At 52.5% G+C, this 17,556-nt stretch overlaps 1 protein-coding gene across 1 annotated transcript in view; it reads left to right on the forward strand.

Annotated features, from left to right (window-relative positions):
* SYNE3 (spectrin repeat containing nuclear envelope family member 3) overlaps positions 1–17,556 on the forward strand; it is a 91,451-nt gene that overhangs the window by 47,655 nt on the left and 26,240 nt on the right. The window contains exons 4-8 of the mRNA XM_082647561.1: positions 582–891; positions 9,250–9,411; positions 12,003–12,350; positions 14,919–15,055; positions 16,490–16,664. Coding sequence (XP_082503687.1) covers positions 582–891; positions 9,250–9,411; positions 12,003–12,350; positions 14,919–15,055; positions 16,490–16,664 — 1,132 coding nt within the window. The remainder of the gene's footprint in view (positions 1–581; positions 892–9,249; positions 9,412–12,002; positions 12,351–14,918; positions 15,056–16,489; positions 16,665–17,556) is intronic.

Consider the following 17,556-nt stretch of genomic DNA (forward strand, 5'->3'; position numbering starts at 1 on the left):
TAACTTGATGTTGGCTGGACCGATAGGGCCATCTCCACATTACAGACGGGGAAACTGAGGCGGGTGCAGAGGCGGGGTAATGCAGTGAGTTCATGGCACGCCTGGGACCCGTGCACAGGCCCCAGCCCTCTGTCCCCGCTGAGCGGTGACGAGCCCACAGATCCTATTGTACTCCACAAATTAAGAGACACACTCCCCGTGGCAGTCTTCTCGTGACTGCTAGTGGGCACCCATGTGGTAAGAGCCAGGGTGACTGTGTGTGGAGTCCCAACACCAGAGAGAAACAACTGTGGGCATCGTTGTGCATCACTAATAGGAATTGGGGGTCCTGGTGGCTCAGGGCATCAGCAGGCTGGGGGTTCTCAGAGCAGGTCTGGAATCTGAGCCACCCTGATCATTAGCCCCATGGAGCTTGTCTCCCAGACGGGAGGGTCTTGTCTATCAGGACTGGGGTGAGGCCCGAGAGGGTGTCCTTGTGCCCCCTCCCGCAGCCCCCCAGTACTGGGGAGGGGGCAGCGGCACGGCCTCCCCGCCCATGAGCCTGGTGGGGGGATGCTCATGGCCGTGGCCTCTGCCTACAGCCGTATTGAGTGGGTGTGGCTGCACTGGAGCGAGTACCTGCTGGCCCGGGATGAGTTCTACCGCTGGTTCCAGAAGATGACGGTGGTGCTCGAGCCCCCTGTGGAGCTGCAGCTGGGCCTGAAGGAGAAGCGCTGGCAGCTGAGCCACGCCCAGGTGCTGCTTCAGAACGTGGACAATCAGGCCACGCTCCTGGACCGGCTGCTGGAGGAGGCGGCCTCCCTGTTCAACAGGATCGGGGACCCCAGCGTGGACGAAGCCGCGCAGAAGAAGCTGAAAGCCGAGTATGACGCGGTGAAGACCAAAGCCCAGGTGGGTGCGGGCAGCGGGCTGTCTTCACCCCTTCATCCGTCACCTGCTCCCATCTACCCGTCCAGCCACTCGTTTGCTCCCTCACCATCTGTCCATCCATCCATCTACCCACCATCTACTATCCACCCACCCGACACCACTCACCCACCACCATCCACCCATCTCCCCACCCTCCTATCCAGCTGTCTACCCACTCACCCATCTATCTCCCCTCTAAACTAACTACTAAATCCCTTATTTACTATCTACCCACTCACCACTCCATCCACCACCAAATCCCTTATTTACTATCTACCCACTCACCCCTCCATCCACTTACCTACCCATCCTCCATCCATCTCCCCACCCTCCTATCCAACTGTCTACCCACCCACCCATCTATTTCCCCTCTAAACTAACCACCAAATCTCTTATGTACTATCTGCCCAGTCACCCCTCCATCCACTTACCTACCCATCCACCCATCCATCTCCCCACCCTCCTGTCCATCTGTTTACTCACTCACCCATCTACCTCTCCACTAACCTAACTAGATCTCCTATTCCTCTCTCCAGCCACTTAATCACCCACCCATCTATTCATTCACCTACTCATCAACCCACCTATGTACTCTTCACATACCCATGTACTCATCCATCTCTCCACTATCTACTACCCACCGTTTACCCCTTCACCCACTTACCTACTCACTATCTACTTGTCACCCATCCCTTATCCACTCACCCAAGCATTATATAACTACCTACCTGTCAATCTTCCACCTACCCATTCACCCACCCCTCCACCATCCATCCACCCATTGACACATTATCTACTATCTGTATGGCCAGCGTTGCTCATGCTTAATACACATGTGGGTACTTAGTAAGTGTATGTTGACTGACTGACTGATGGACTTTGAGGTTCACTTCCACCCAGCTCCCCTCCCCTCTCCCTCCCTCTTTCCTTCCTTCCCTCCCTCCTCCTGCCCTTTAGTCCTTCTCCTTTGCTTTCCTCCTCTGCTCTCTTTTGTCCTTCCCCCAATTCCTCTGCCCATTGTTTGTCCCCGTCTCTCACCTCATTCTTGCCTTGGTTTAAACAGTCCATTGAGTTATTAAGTTCAATTTTGTTTCAAGAAATTCTATTTGGTTTTGTATTATATCCGTCATTCACTTTTTTCCTTTCTTTCTTCTTTTTTTTTTTAAATTTACTTATTTTATTTATTTATTTTTTAGCGCGTTGGGTCTTCGTTGCTACACGCAGGCTTTCTCTAGTTGCGGTGAGCGAGGGCTACTCTTCATTACGGTGTGTGGTCTTCTCATCGCAGCGGCTTCTCGTTGCAGAGCACGGGCTCTAGACGTGCAGGCTTCAGTAGTTGCAGCATGCGGGCTCAGTAGCTGTGGCTCACGGGCTCTAGAGCGCAGGCTCAGTAGTTGCGGTGCACAGGCTTAGTTGCTCTGCGGCACGTGGGATCTTCCCGGACCAGGGCTCGAACCCGTGTCCCCTGCGTTGGCAGACGGATTCTTAACCACTGCGCCACTAGGGAAGCCCCTCTTTTTTTCATTGTCCTTTTTCTCTTAAACTTGGCACTCCTCTCAGGTACGGATTCTATCTGTAGTCATTTTAATCATACACATTTTATAATCGTCAGGCTGCTCTAGGAGCTGAAGTTCCTGGCCTGATACTGCCGTCTGTTGGGTCTCCTGATATGGTGGATCATTTCCTTGGAGACTTCGTAATTCTGAGCTGTGAGCTCATCCTATTTGGGGCCTTATCTGCAGAACCCCGTGGCTGGGCCTGGCCCTCAGAGAGCTTGTGTTTTCTTCAGCCAGGCTACCATGGGAATTTACCTTCAGGGTTCCCATTGAGTGTCACTGAAATGTTTTGGGGGCTCCTAAATCAAGTGGGTTCTCTGCACTTGAACCCTAAGCCAAAATGATGCAAGAGGCTCCCGGCTCCGTACTCTGAAAGGTGACTATCTTTTCATTTGTCTTTTCAGCCAGACCCCGGGCTGAGACACATATGCTTCTGTCTTGTATTGCGCTGGTGGGAAGGTTTTTTCCTCTAGTTCACCCTTTGACAGAGGGGGAGTCCCCTGAGTATTCTGCCTTTTTGCCGTGGTCTCTGCCCCCCTGGGCCCAGAGTCTGACCTCCTCCTCCAACCTGAGCATTAAACCCAAGAAGACGTCAAGCACACATGTGGATTTAGCATCCTGGTTTCCATAGCATCTTTGCATCTGGTCCACGGGCTATCTCTTACCTTGGTGTGTGCGGTGTGTGCGTGGTTCTGCATTTAAATGATGCTTGTTACATTTTATCCAGCATTTCTGGCTGGCTACGGTGGAAGGGTATTCAGCTCTCCCATGTTGCTGGAGGTGGAAGTCTCCTGGGTCCTTCAAGTTATGGGAAATGGTTCTATAATAAGCAGAGATCTGAGAAACCTTGAGTAGGAATAGGACGCTGGCCCCAGAATGCTTGGAAAGGGACCTGGGTTCCAGCCAGGCTCTGCTGCTTCCCAGCTGTGTGGCCTCGGGGTGCTCACCCTACCTGGAGCCAGGGTGTAGGACTGAATGAGTTTGCATGTGAGCTCTTTGAAATTGGCAGGCATTTTCCCAGAATAAAGGATGACTTGTGCTCTCGGTAGCAGTGAGAAGAAATAGCGACAACAATGGTGTCTGCCACGTATCAGGTGCTCGGAGCCCTTCATTGAATGAATGAGAACCCCGCCCCTGCAGCTGGGAGGCTCGGAGGACAGGCAGGCGGGGTGGAGCTTGGCTCTCAGAGCTGTAGCCAGCTGGTCCTCCCTCACGGCCTCCAAGTGTCTAGAGCCTGCTTAACAGCAATTCTCTCTCCAGGTCTGCCCCACGGGCTCAGGCAGGGGAGGTGCCTGGCCCATGGCCTCCTTGCTGCTGAGACTTTACAAGAAACAGGTGCTTGTGCCAATCAGCAGAGAGCGCCTCGTGCAGGAAATGGAAAGTGGTTTTGTGTGTGTGTGTGTAAGTGTACACGCGTGTGTGTGGAAGGGGCATGCCTGGGGCACCGGTGAGCACCAATTCTAAGAAATGATCACCTCAGAGATTCTCATCGTCCCTCCAGGGAACCCTCCCCTCACTGGATCCAAAAATTCATAGAAATCACAACTCTTATTGGCGAATGCTATCTTTTCCTAGTCCCTTCATGTCTTTGACCTCATTTGAGTCTCCCAACCTTCTTATGTGGTAAGTAGAGAAGGTGTGACTGGGCCCTTTTTTTAAATTTTGACTTAAAAAATAATCTACAGATAAACAACAAGGTCCTACAGTATAGCACAGGGAACTATATTCAGTATCCTGTGATAAACCACAATGGAAAAGAATACGAAAAAGAACGTATATATCTATATGACTGAATCACTCTGCTGTATACAGAAGAAATTAATACAACATTGTAAATCAACTATACTTTAATTAAAAAAATAATAATAATCTAAGGGTCAGATACCCCTGGCCCATCAGAAAGAACCGAAAGTCCTAGGCGACTCCCTATGTGGGGTCCTCCTTTGGTGGTTGCCCCGGGTCCTGGGTGAGTCGCTGCACCTGTGTCCATCAGGGGAGATCGGGGCCGCCAGAGCTCCTGTGGGTCCAGCTCAGAAAGTGGACGCAGTGGTACATGGGAGGTTTCGAGCCCCTGGATGAGGGAGCAGGTTGTTTCCAAGGGTTTTCCCGAGGCGGAGCCCAGCTGGCAGCATCCTGGGGGCAGGAGCCTGGGGGCTCTGCCTATGATGAAGGGGTGGGGGGAAGCTGCCGCCCTGGCAGAAGCCCTCCGAGTTGCCAGACGGGCTGGTGAATTTTGACCTCAGTGTGGAAACTGGGGGGTGTGCAGGGTGACTGGACCCTATGAGAGAAGGCCGTTCAGTTTGGCCTTTTGAGCTGTTGACTGAAGCTCACAGACCCTTGGTTTCCTGCTCCTGGCTGCCAGAGGTTTGGGAGCTGTGTTCTAACTCACAGGGAGCCCGGTTAGCTCTCGGGATGGGGTTGGGGGTAGGGGTGGTGAATGGGGAGCTGTTTCTTGTCTCTCCCAGAGCCGGCAGTAGAAGATTGAAAGGCGGTATGAGGGAGAGGCCAGGGCAGGCCCCTACAGAGCCTCTCTGAAGTTATACTCAAACTGTCATGTGCATGTGCATTTTGTTGGTGAGAACAGTCATAGCTTCCAGATGATGCCATGACCTTCAGAAGACAGGAGCTACTGAGAGGGGCAAACTGTTATATCACCCTTAGCAAGGGTCCTCTTCAGTAAAATAGGATATAGCTTCCCCAGCGTCAGCCTCCCAGGGCATACCCCATACTGGGCCTTCCAGCCTCAGACGAAAGGAAGACACTCTGGCTCCACCCTAAGCAGGGTGAGGGACACTGCATGTCCAGTAGTCCTCAGAGGTTCTTGGTAGCCCGGATGCCTCCTGGTCACCTGCTCTGGACATTTGATGAAGGTCTCACCTTGCACTAAAGTCAGACGAGAAAGCCACCCTGAGGCAGGCAACTGAAATCCTCCCACTCCAGTGAGAGTAGGAGAGCCACGCAGGGACCCCTAGAGGTCCAGGCCTATTCAAAGGGTGGGAAGCGTCTCTGGGATATTGTCTTAGTCTGCTCGGGTGGACAGAACAGAATACCATAGACTTGGTGGCTTAAAAAACAGGAATTTGTTTCTCACAGTTCTGGAGGCTGGGAAGTTCGAACTCTAGGTGTCAGCAGATTTGGTTCCTGGTGAGGGGCCTCTTCTTGGCTTGAAGATGGTAACCTTCTTGCTGTGTCTTCACACGCTGGAGAGGGAGGGTCAGCAAGCTCTCTGGTGTCTGTTCTTATAGGGGCACTCATCCCATCCTGAGGGCCCCACCCTCATGACCTCATATAACCCTAATCACCTCCCAAAGGCCCTGCCCCCAAAGACCATCACATTGAGGGCTAGGGCTTCATCGTGTGAATTTGGGGAGGATGCATCTCAGGCCATAGGAGATACCGTATGTACTAATATCTCAACTTTCACCGAGGAGAGCCCATTTCATTATTTCTTGTGCTGGTTAACAAGCCACTACTTTTGCCTCTAAAAATCCAGTTTTGACTTCCAATATGTTAATTAGCAAGGCCTCTGGTGTTGACAGGGACAGGACCACAGAAGCACAGCGGGGGTCACCTCTGGACTGTATCCTTCGTGACCACCCCCTGAAGGGAGATTCTTGATCAGGGAAAGTGGCCAAGCCCGGGGAATTAGCAGTGGCACAGCCAGCAGAAAGCCACTGAAAGCCGAGAATAGACAAAGCAGGCTGGTTGCCCGTGGGCGGGGCCTGCTTGTTTACTTTGCCTGATGGTTTTTAATCCAATGATTGTTTTCTGAAGGGCCAGGCAGATAGTAGCACCCTCCTCCTCCCTGCTTCCCTCTGTGGCTGGGTTTGTTTGGCATCTCGGCCAGGAATCAGAGCCCTTCCTGCAGCCCTTTGCAGAGGCACAAATCCACTCCCGCCCTTGTTAATTGGTTGGGTTTTGACATTCCTGACAACTCTGCCCACACAGATGGTTTGATTGTTTGGTGTAACGAGAGGAGGTGAAACCCTCTCCCATTTGTCACCCACATTCCTCCGACGTGCCCTGCCCGCCCGTGGTGAATTGTGTTCTGTGATCTCTTTACGCCTGGCACAGAGCGCGGCTGGATGCCTGCCCTGCTCGGCCGCGTTCCTCTCCTAGCCGCCTGCTCACCGTCACAGAGGCTTTTATTTACTCTGGATCTCCCCCAGTGCCAGCACCTCATTCTTCACACACACAGAGCCGCCAGCCGGCACTTTTATTGGAGAGTTTGCTGCACTGCAACCTTTATCACCATCCGTGTCAACCAGGGGCCCAGCCCCTATTCTCTGCTTAGTATTCTTGACCCACTTTGTTTCGTAAATGAATCTTCTCGTGGATGGAGGAAGCTCGGGGAGGATTCTGGTGGATGCAAATAACCCTGCGGGGGACGGGGAGCAGCAGGGGAACCTTGGTCCACTTTCTGAATTCAAGCAGCCCCGTGTTTCCCATCTGTCAAGCGCTGAGCCTCCCTCCCATAGTGAGAGGATTCTCAGTTCTTCACTGAAGGACTTGATCTTGTGCCTTGGTTTCCCCGTCTCTGAAATGGGGATATTTTCCCCTACTTGCCATGGGTGTTGCAAAGGTTTAAATGAATTGGTGTTTCTAGGTTTGGTGAGGGGCTTCTCCACGGGAGGGGAAGGCACCTACAAATAGCCAGGGGGGGTTTTCAAATCCACGTGTCCGTCTACCCTTCCCAGTTGAGAATGGTTGACTTAGCCTCGTAGAAGGTCAGGACCTTCCTGAACGTGGCCTGACTCCATGGCTGAGAGCTGAGGTCAGCAAACCACTGCCCGTAGGTTCAATCCAGCCCAATTCCTGACTTTTTTATGACCTGTAAACCAAAAATAGTTTTTATATTTTTCAATGGTTGGGGGAAAATTAAAAGCAGACTATTTCATGACATGTGAAAATGATAGGAAATTCAAATGTCAGTGCCCATGATTCATTTGGTTGGAATACAGCCATTCTTTGTGTGTCTGCCTGTGGCTACAACTTGGGTGCTACGATGTAAGTAGCACACAAGTGGTGGAGAAGTTGCAGCGGAAACCACGTGGCAGGCAAAGCCCAGAATATCTCCCATCTGCGAGAACGAGAGATTCTGCCACCCGCTGGGCCTGAGCAGTGATTCTGGAGTCTGAACTTGGCGTTTAAATCTTGTCTGCAAGAGTTAAGTTACCTCCCGACACCCATTTGGATACGCGCATAATGGGACAGTTTGGGATCCTTGTGAAGATATTAAATACGATAATGCCGGTCTATTTCCAGGTACATAGTAGGTGCTTATTAAACGAAGGTCCCCTGGTTCCTTTTTCTTGGCTCTCCTTGGAGAGATCCCTCCCCCGGCACACACCCCACACTTAGTTACCTCTGGCCACTCAGGAAGCACTTAGTCTCAGAGCCTGCCCTGAGCGGGACCAGGGAGATGAAATCAACCCCCGTGTCCTTAGGGAGCGCTTGGTCCCCACCAGATGACAATTCGGTAGACAAGGCTGGGGGAGAGCCACAGCCTGGGGCAGTGGGCAAAGCCTCAGAGCAGGTGGGGCCTGGAGATGAGCATTGCCACGTGGGCACCTCTCACCTGGTTGGGTGTGACAAGAGCAGAGGGACACAGGTGACAATAAACAATGGCACAGAGTTCTCAAGCTCTTACTAGCTGTCCGGTGCTGTTCTGGGGTTGTGCGAGCCCTGACTCAGTTAATGCCACCCTGATGAGGCAGTTACTGTTATCAACCACACCATACGGAGGGGTTAATTACAAGCTCGAGGGGGGCCAGGGTCAAGCCCCAGGCAGTGGGCTCCCAAGCCCAGGGTCTTGACCGCTGGTCTGCAGAGCCGCATCGTGGGGTCCTGCCCTTGACCACCAGGCTACAATGCTTGGACCTGGGCTTGGGGGCAGTGGGGAGCAGTGGAGGGGTTTAAAGAGATGGTGCTGTAATCAGGGGTGTGTTTTGAAAATCAGAATTCTAGGCACACAGTAGGTCTTATAGCAGGACACTGTTATCTCCCCAAATGTCACCCACCCTTAGGACACCATCTTGCCCCTGTGTGGTTAGAGCTTCAGTGGGAGTGTCTGAAAATAGAGGCAATTCCAACACATGCAGGCAAATCACCACACTCGGGGGGAAATGGGGGGAAGCCTGCTGTTTACTCTCGTACCCCATGAACATAGTCGCAATGGAGCAGAGATGCGTTGGCCCAGCCTTGCCTCCCAGGTTGGAATCTTGGTGCTTTCCTAGCCAGGTGACCTTGGGCAAGTCATTTCACTTTCCGTGCCTTGGTTTCCCCATCTATCAGACTGGGATAATAATGGTACCACATTATGGGGGCAGTCAGGAGCATTCAGTGAGATGATCTTGTACACAAAGTTCTTAGGGCAGCGCTGGCACCTTGGTTAAGTGCTCAAATGGTAGTGTTATGTAGTTGTTACCACGGCCCCATCTTGAGTGCCATTCCTAGGACGTGGCAGGAAGAAAAGCCCACTGTGTGGTTGACAAGCCCAGTGCTGGCATGTTTTGGTCTCTAAAGCCAAGAATTTCTTGACTGATTGCTGATGAGGTAGAGAAGAATGTCCGGGATCTTTGTGTCCAGCGAAAGGGCTGAGGGTCAGTTGTGTCCCACGCTCCCTACACACACACACACACACACACACACACACACACACACACACACACACACACACACACACACACACACACACACACACACATTCAGGCCTGGGAGGCCAGGCGAGGGGCAGCCTGGGCTGGGGACCTTTACGGCCGGTGACTCTCCTCCCCTCCCACAGAACAGAGTGGACCTGCTGGAGCAGGTGACCCAGGAGCATGAACATTTCCAGCTGAGCGTGGACAAGTTCCAGCTGTGGCTGAAGGCGGTGGTGGAGCGGGTGCACGGCTGCATGGGGCGCAAGTGCCGGCTGAGCACCAAGGACCGTCTCTTGGCGCTGCAGGTAACCAACCCCCGGCAAGTCTCTACGAGAGTGGGGAGGGAGCGCTCATGGCTGGCGGGTCTCTGTTAGAGTTTATTTAATAGGATGGGGCTGGGAGGTCCCAAGAGATACAAACATCCCTGTACACAGACGCCACAAGAGGAGAAGCATGGGATGTGGTGTAGATCCCATGCTTGGGGCCTCGGCTGCTTTATGGAAGTCTCTGAGCCAGTAGGGCATTTGGAAACCCAAGGCCACAGCAGCATGGTCTAGAGCAGCTGGGCTCAAATGGTGGACATTGTCCACGTCTGGAGACATTTTTGGTTGTCACAACTGGGGGTGGAGGTGCTCCTGGCATCTAGTGGATGGAGGCCAGAGGTGCTGCTACACATCCTACAGTGCACAGGACAGCCCCCCACAGCAAAGCGTTATCTGACCTCACATGTCAGTATGTGAAGGTAAGGAACCCTGGCGTAAGCATCTAAGCTGCAGGAGAAGCTGGGTCCACTCTGGGCTTCCTGACTTGCTGTGATCCTGAACGAGCTTCCGACCCCCTCTGTAAAGTGAGTGGGTAGATTATCTTCAATAATTCAAGGACCACTTTATAATTTTTGACACAGCTCTACAGCACCTATACCATTTATTTAATATTTGTATTTAATTGACTCTCTTTTGAAAAAACCAATGAACGGTGGCCACAAAATATCTTGTATGACGTGTGCAGTTTCCCCACTATCTGAAAGTCGAGTTCCTATGCAACTGTTCTTGAGCCGAAATGGTGTGTAGCAGAGAAGTGGGACTTCCCTGGCGGTCCAGTGGTTAAGGCTCTGCTGCCTCTGCAGGGGGGGCGGGTTCGATCCCTGGTTGGGGAACTAAGATCCCACATGCCGCGCAGCACGGCCACAAAATTAAAAAGAAAAACAAACAAACAGGAAACAAGCGGAGAAGTCATTACCTTTTCTCGCAAAAGCTAAAATCCTCTTTGGATTTCTTTCAGGTAGCGAAAACAGGTACTACTGTAGGTCTTTTGTAAAAGCAAAGTGATATACACTGTTGTGGCCTCTCCCGTTGCGGAGCACAGGCTCCGGACGCGCAGGCTCAGTGGCCATGGCTCACGGGCCCAGCCGCTCCGCGGCACGTGGGATCCTCCCAGACCGGAGCACGAACCCACGTCCCCTGCATCGGCAGGCGGACTCTCAACCACTGCGCCACCAGGGAAGCCCTACATTGAACTTTTGAAAAGTGTGGGTATCTGTAAAAGAATGTTCACAGCAACCTTATTCATAACAGCCCTAAACTGAAAACAACTCAGATTTTTATCAGCAGAGTATTGGATAAACACGTCATAGAATAGAATATATGTACAAAGACATATTAGTCAATGAAAAGGAATGAAGTTCTGATATACCTGACAGCATAGAAGAATCTAAAAAACATTATGCTGAGTGAAAGAAGCCAGTGTCAAAAAATAACATATTCTATGATTTCAAATAGATGAAGTTCTAGAATCTTCTGGGATGTTAGAAATGCTATATTTTGATAACAGTGTGGACTGCATGGGCATATATATTTCTCAAAACTCTTTGAACAGTAACACTTAAGATCTATATATAGATTTTCTCAACTTACAGTAGGGCTACGTCCCAATAAACCCATCGTAAGTTGAAAATATCGTAAGTCGAAAGTGCATTTAAGACACCTAACCTACCAAACATCATAGCTTAGTCCAGCCCACCTTAAGCGTGCTCAGATCATCTTCCATTAGCTTAGAATCATCTAGCACAAAGGCTGTTTTATAATAAAGTGTTGAATACCTCATGTAATTTATTGAATGCCATAGTGAAAGTGAAAACTATGTTGGTTTACACTCACTGCCGCTGCCCAGCATCGCGAGGGAGCATCGTGCTGCATATCACTAGTCTGGAAAAAGATCAAAATTCAAAATGCAAAGTACAGTTTCTACTGGATGCCTATTGCTCTCATACCCTTGTAAAAAAATTATAAGTCGAACCATTTTAAGTCAAGGACAGTCTGTACTGTACTCCATGTAAGTTGCACTTCACTAAAAAAGTGAAAAAAATATTTTGGAGGTATTTTAAATAAAACAGACAAAAGTGTTTACCAAATTTTTTTTTAATATTAGAAGGCAATGAACACTGATTTAAAAAGAAATTTTATATCATTGTCATAAATGGAATACCAATACTCATTCAGAATTGGTAGATAGCCACACAAATAGCTGTAATGAGGCCAAATGGCGCCGTTAGGTTCTATTTGCTCCATACTTTGGCCAGCTGAAGGCTTCGAGCCTGAGGCTGCCTCCGTCTCTGTTAAAAAAGCAAGATTAACAAATGTCAGAGAGTGTTAAAGACAGAGAAGTACCCAGCAGAGACTTTCCCCTTCACTTAATCCCATGGCTTGTAAATGACATGGTAACGGAATCACATCCTGAATGTTACAAAGGCAGACAGTCCACCCCTTGGAAAGGTGCCTTGGGTCTAGCCTGGGAATAGGAATTACCGCTGGGCATGACGCTCCCAGAGGTCCTGGGAAATGCAGCACGTGTTTTCTTTTTCCCCTCGGGTTTTTTTCCCACCGCCTCCCTGCTTTAGGACATCGCCAGCGACTTTCCCAGGGGCGAGGAGTCTTTGCGGAGGCTGGAGGAGCAGGCCGGGGGCGTCATCCAGAGCAGCTCCCCTCTGGGTGCAGAGAAGATCACCAGAGAACTGGAGGAGATGCGGAATGTTCTGGAGAAGCTGCGTGCACTCTGGGAGGGGGAGGAGGGGCGGCTGCGGGGCCTGCTCTGGTCCAGGGAAGCCTACGAGCAGCAGAGGAGGCAGCTGGAGGCCGAGCTGGCAGAGTTCAGGAAGGGCCTTCAGAGGCTGGCGGAGGAGGACCTGGAACCCGCGGCCAAAGCAGGGACCCAGGACGAGCTGGTGGCCCGCTGGAGACTCTACTCGGTAAGCAGTGTTTGGCAAAGCCGCGGCCCAGTCCGGGTGCCGTGTGTGCCTCGGGGCATCTGTGCAGCGGGAGGATCGCGCTAAGTCTCAAGCACGCTGGCTCTGGTCTTCCTGGATTTTTGATAATCTCAGTGCCCCGAGCACAGTAGACAAATTGGTTGCTTGTACCTGTTTTCCGGATGAGGAAACTAGGCCTGGAGAGATTTCCCCCCGCCCCCACAACATCCCCAGCCTCACATGATGAGTTGGTGGGTAAATAAGAGGTGGACCGGCTCCAAGTTTGCCATTCGCTTGCCTGATGGTAGGATGTGGTGAGCACTTTCCGAGCACAGAGCAGGGAGTGTGAGGTCAGAGGCAAGGCTCTCAGTGTAGAGAAGATGAGGAACAAACATAACCAGGGCTCTTAGGAGGCCCAGCAGATGATGCCCATCCTGGGGAGGGTGTGTCCAACCCAGACACGTTGTCCATTCGGAGCACCCTCCCACGTCCCCACCCCTGTGCACACTCACGAGAGGTTTGACGTGAGGACAGAGAGATTTTTCAAATAAGGATTAACACCCTTCTGCAGTCCTTTATTTACTATATTAACTCAAAGGGCTAGCTTGTCAATTCCATTAGGGGAAAGATCTAAAAGGAAAGCCCCCAGGCCCTACCTCCACTCCAGATTCTTCTGTTTCTTCCCCTCTTCTTTCTAACGTTTGCTCATATGCAGAAATATTTGTGTGTAGGTAGAAACGAAGCATCCGTGCTCTTTAACATCACTCAGCCTTGTAGGAGACCAGGTTCACTGCAGTGATCAACTTTGTACAAAGGGGGTTGTTTCCCTTGTAGGATTGTCTGCCTTGGCACAGGGTAGGGGTGGTGTGGTGCGGTGGTGAACGGCGGGGACTTTCGGATCAGACTGCCCGGGTTCGAGTCTTGGTTCCTCTCCTTGCCGACTGGCTGGCTTTGGAAGAATCTTTTTTTTTTGGCCACACCGCTCAGCTTGCAGGATCCTAGTTCCCCCAACCACGGATTGAACCCCGGCCCTCGTTGGTGAAAGCGCGGAGTCCTAACCACTGGCCCGCCAGGGAATTCCCGGGGAGAAGTCGTTTAATCTCAGTTAAATGTGACAGGGACGTGATGATAATAAGACCTGCCTTCCACATTCCTTATGAACCTGTGAAAACAAAAGTGCTTAGAACAGCACCTGCCAATAGCATCGGGACTCAGGGAACATATGGCTCTTAGCAGGAGTTCTAGGTGAGGGCCAAGGTCAAAGCAAGCAAACTGGCAGGGCTGGAGTTCGGGGAGGGTAAGGCCTGGAAAGCCCTGCCAACACTCCCGTGTCCCGACAGCCGCCACCTGGCCATGCCCGGCTATGTTTCAGGAAGCCTTTCCCGAAGCAGGAGGCAGACCACATCCCTACAGGTGCTGCCTGTCCCACCCGGTTCAAGTGTCAATTATGACCAAGATATGACTAACCGGAAATCAGTGAAGGGGAATTTCAGAACTTGTTCGAAGATCTCTGTTCTTAAACTAGCGTTTATGTAGTGAGAAATGCTCCCGCCCTGTACCCGGTGCCTTGTCAAGCGGGGGTGGCCCCGTTTTACCCCCGAGGGACCAGGACCAATCCAAGGCTGCGCAGCTGGGAAGGGCTGGAGGTGGGTTTTCAGGCCAGCCTGTGTCCTGCCAGAGCCTGTGCGCTTTCCACTCCCCCACCCTGCCTCCTACTGAGCATGGGACCAGCCAGAGTCAAGGTCAGGATCAAACTCCACATTTCCCAGGATAGCAGGAAGAGGCCGCATCCGAAGTGCCTGAACGTGGCTGAGTGGAGTGGTCGGGCTGCTGGGTGGAAATGTCCTCTTGCCGACAATAAGTGGATTCACAGAGCGTCTTCAGGTCATTGTTTCCTTCAGTGCTGAAGGGGCAGGTTAAGGGCCAGACGGCCCGGCTCCAATGTCAGGTCCACCGTTGCCCAGCTCTGCAACTGTCAGAAAACTCTTGGCCAGAGTTTCCTTGTGTGTAAAACGGGGACACAGAGAATTACTGTCTAGGACCATGGCGAGGCTTCAATGAATGGGACCACAGGGCACTCAGCACGTCATCACTGTTCCCTAAGTATTAGTTATTTGTATGATTAGGTGTTAGTCGATGGCAAGGCTGTGAGGTAGGTGATGATAAAGAGAAAAACCTGCTCATCAAGAGCAAACAAGGGGATTCCCTGGTGGCGCAGTGGTTGAGAGTCTGCCTGCCGATGCAGGGGACACGGGTTCGTGTGCCGGTCCGGGAAGATCCCACATGCCGCGGAGCGGCTGAGCCTGCATGTCCGGAGCCTGTGCTCCGCAACGGGAGAGGCCACAACAGTGAGATGCCCACGTACCGCAAAGAAAAAAAAAGAGCAAATGTGTTTGGGGTCACGGAGCGGGAGAGCAGGGGCTGAGCTCTCGGGGCCCCTGTCCCTCCCCTGGGGGACCGTTTTCCCCCAGGCTGGCCCACTTCCACAGGATATGCTCACCCCGGTGCACACACACCGCCATCCCATCTCGGAAGCTCACCTGTCCCGTCGGGTGTTGTCTGTTGCTGCAGGCCACGCGGGCGGCGCTGGCCGCAGAGGAGCCTCGGGTGGACCGTCTGCAGGCCCGGCTGAAGGAGCTCATCGTGTTCCCCGAGGACCCACAGCCCCTCGCGGGCAGCGTGGTCTCTGCCATCCAGGAGCACCAGAGGTACCGGGCGGGCCACGGGTGGTCCTGGACCTCATGCTCAGGGCCTCTGCCCATCTGACGCCAGCTGCAGAGGCGCTTGCACCTCTTGCTGCCTGATAACAAATAGTTCTTGTTCTTATCAACGACTGGCCATTATAGGGTCTCACTGGGCTCAGGTACTGACCCCTTTTCGAAGTATTTTCCATTCTGCTCCCAGAAAGAGGCCTGAACTTTGCTTTTCTCTGTGCTATGTGGCCTCCTCACTTATTTCCATCAAGTCTCCTTATGCAGCTTCGCACGGGGGATGGGTCCCCTATGTAATGGCCAAAGGGGAGGACTTTTCACTAGGCCAGCATTGTGCCCCACTTGCTGACGGCCGTGCTGATGTAAGCGCTGGACCTGACTTCAGACCAGCCGCTACCTCCGTGTCCGCCCATGGGTTCGGGCGCGGCTAGGTCCAGCTTCTTAGCCCAGCAAAGACCAGCAGTTCAAATATCCACCCTGTGTGGAGCTGGGCACAGTGTAAATTCAGAATCGCTACCTGTTTTTACTGCGTGAGGCTCAGAGGTGTTTGGAACACAGCCCAGCTGTCCCCGCCCCTGTAGCACTTCTCATCCTCCTGCCTCTGATGCAGGGGTTTTCCTCGAGAAGGAACTCAGGGACCTCCTGCCTTGCCAGGTGACTCTCGCCCCACGGTGTGCACAGGCCCTACATGTGTACGTGCAGAACAAGGGTCTGGATCCTCCACAAGACGCTGAGGTGGTGGTGAGACTGAACCTCCTGTGCATAAAGCGGCCGTGGGAGAGGGTGGCCGAGGTCTCCCTCCCCTTCGTTGCTCTCGTGGAGGGGGCAGGTGCTGGTTATCTATGACTGGGTGCTAGACATTATATCTGTACATATATATATACGTATTTTTTTGGAAATGTAGTTGATTTACAACGTTTTGTTCGTTTCAGGTGTATAGCAAAGTGATGCGGTTATACATATATATCGTTTCTTTTTCAGATTCTTTTCCATTATAGATTATTACAAGTTATGGAATATAGTTCCCTGTGCTATGCAATGGACAGTATATTGGAAAAATTATTTGTAGAAATTATTTGGGCCTCAAGTAATGGCATCCTACTCAAGAAAGTATTTTGTTTTGCTTCCGCGAGGTGCCTGGGGGCAGGCGGTACCAGCCTGAGGGCTCCATAATTCCTCTTCCAGGCTTGACTCTTTCCCTGGTCCAGAAGCTGGGAGGCAAGTCTATTCGAGGACTGGCTTACCTCCGGTGCCCTTTTGTCTGGACAGCGTAGGCCTCAGGGTCCCGTGGACAGCCCAGTAGTCCGTAGAAGAGGAGAGTGCCCGCCCTGGAAGCAGCACAAGCCGGGCGCTCTGGGTTCTGGGCAGCGGCCTTGCTCCTATACTGACCCGCTCTCTCCTCTCTCGGTTCCCCCTCCATGGTGCTCACAGCATGAAAGCCAAGAGCAGCAGGCTACGTAATGCCGCGGGCGTGGACCTGTGGCGGCATTTCCAGCGGCCCCTGCAGGAGCTGCAGCTGTGGAGGGCTCTGGCCCAGAGGATCGTGGACGTCACCGCCAGCCTGCTGGACCCGCCCTCCATCCACACCTTCCTGCCGCAGATTGAGGTCCGCATGGCTCTGTCGGGAGGGCTGATGGGTGCAGCTGGGGGAGGCCACCAGCCAAGCATAGCATTTCAGGCGCCCCCGCAGGGACAGGCGTGTCTCTGGGTCCTCCAGATGTCTGGGTGGAGCCCACTGTACCCTGTTTGGTGAGTTCTAAGTGCACAGGAAATGTCAACACTTGTAGTTATCAGCGACAAAAGTCACCGTCAGTTCTTGGGAAGGAGGTGAAGCCTGGTGCCTGGTGTGGCTCCAGGACTGCACGGATCTGCGCTCAGCCCTTCTCTTTAGGACCCTGCTGCAGGCAGTCCTCAGGTGGAAGCCTGAGCAGTGCTGAGAAACAGGGTGTCAGACCATTACCTTTATTGTGTGTCAATTGGGCTGCATGTGACAAGTGACAGGAAACCTGATCAGTGGTGGCTTAAAACACAGAGACGGGACTTCCCTGGTGGCACAGCGGTTAAGAATCTGCCTGCCAATGCAGGGGACACGGGTTCGAGCCCCGCTCCGGGAAGATCCCACATGCCACAGAGCAACTAAGCCCGTGCGCCATAACTACTGAGCCTGCGCTCTAGAGCCCGCGAGCCACAACTACTGAGCCCACGCGCCTAGAGCCCGTGCTCTGCAACAAGAGAGGCCACCGCAATAAGAAACCCGTGCACTGCAACGAAGAGTAGCCCCCGCTCACCTCAACTAGAGAAAGCCCGCGAGCAGCAACGAAGACCCAACGCGGCCAAAAAAATTAAATAATTAAACAAACAAACAAACACGGAGACTTTCAGGTCGTCCCAGAGCTGGCTTGATAGCTCAGCAGTATCTTCCAGGACCCAAGCTCTTTCCAGCTCTAAACCACGTCTGCCTTCATGGCCCCAAGGTGGGTGCCACCACTGCAAGTGTG

This window comes from Grampus griseus (genome assembly GCF_964374135.1).
Source record: "Grampus griseus genome assembly, chromosome: 2".
Lineage (NCBI taxonomy): Eukaryota > Metazoa > Chordata > Mammalia > Artiodactyla > Delphinidae > Grampus > Grampus griseus.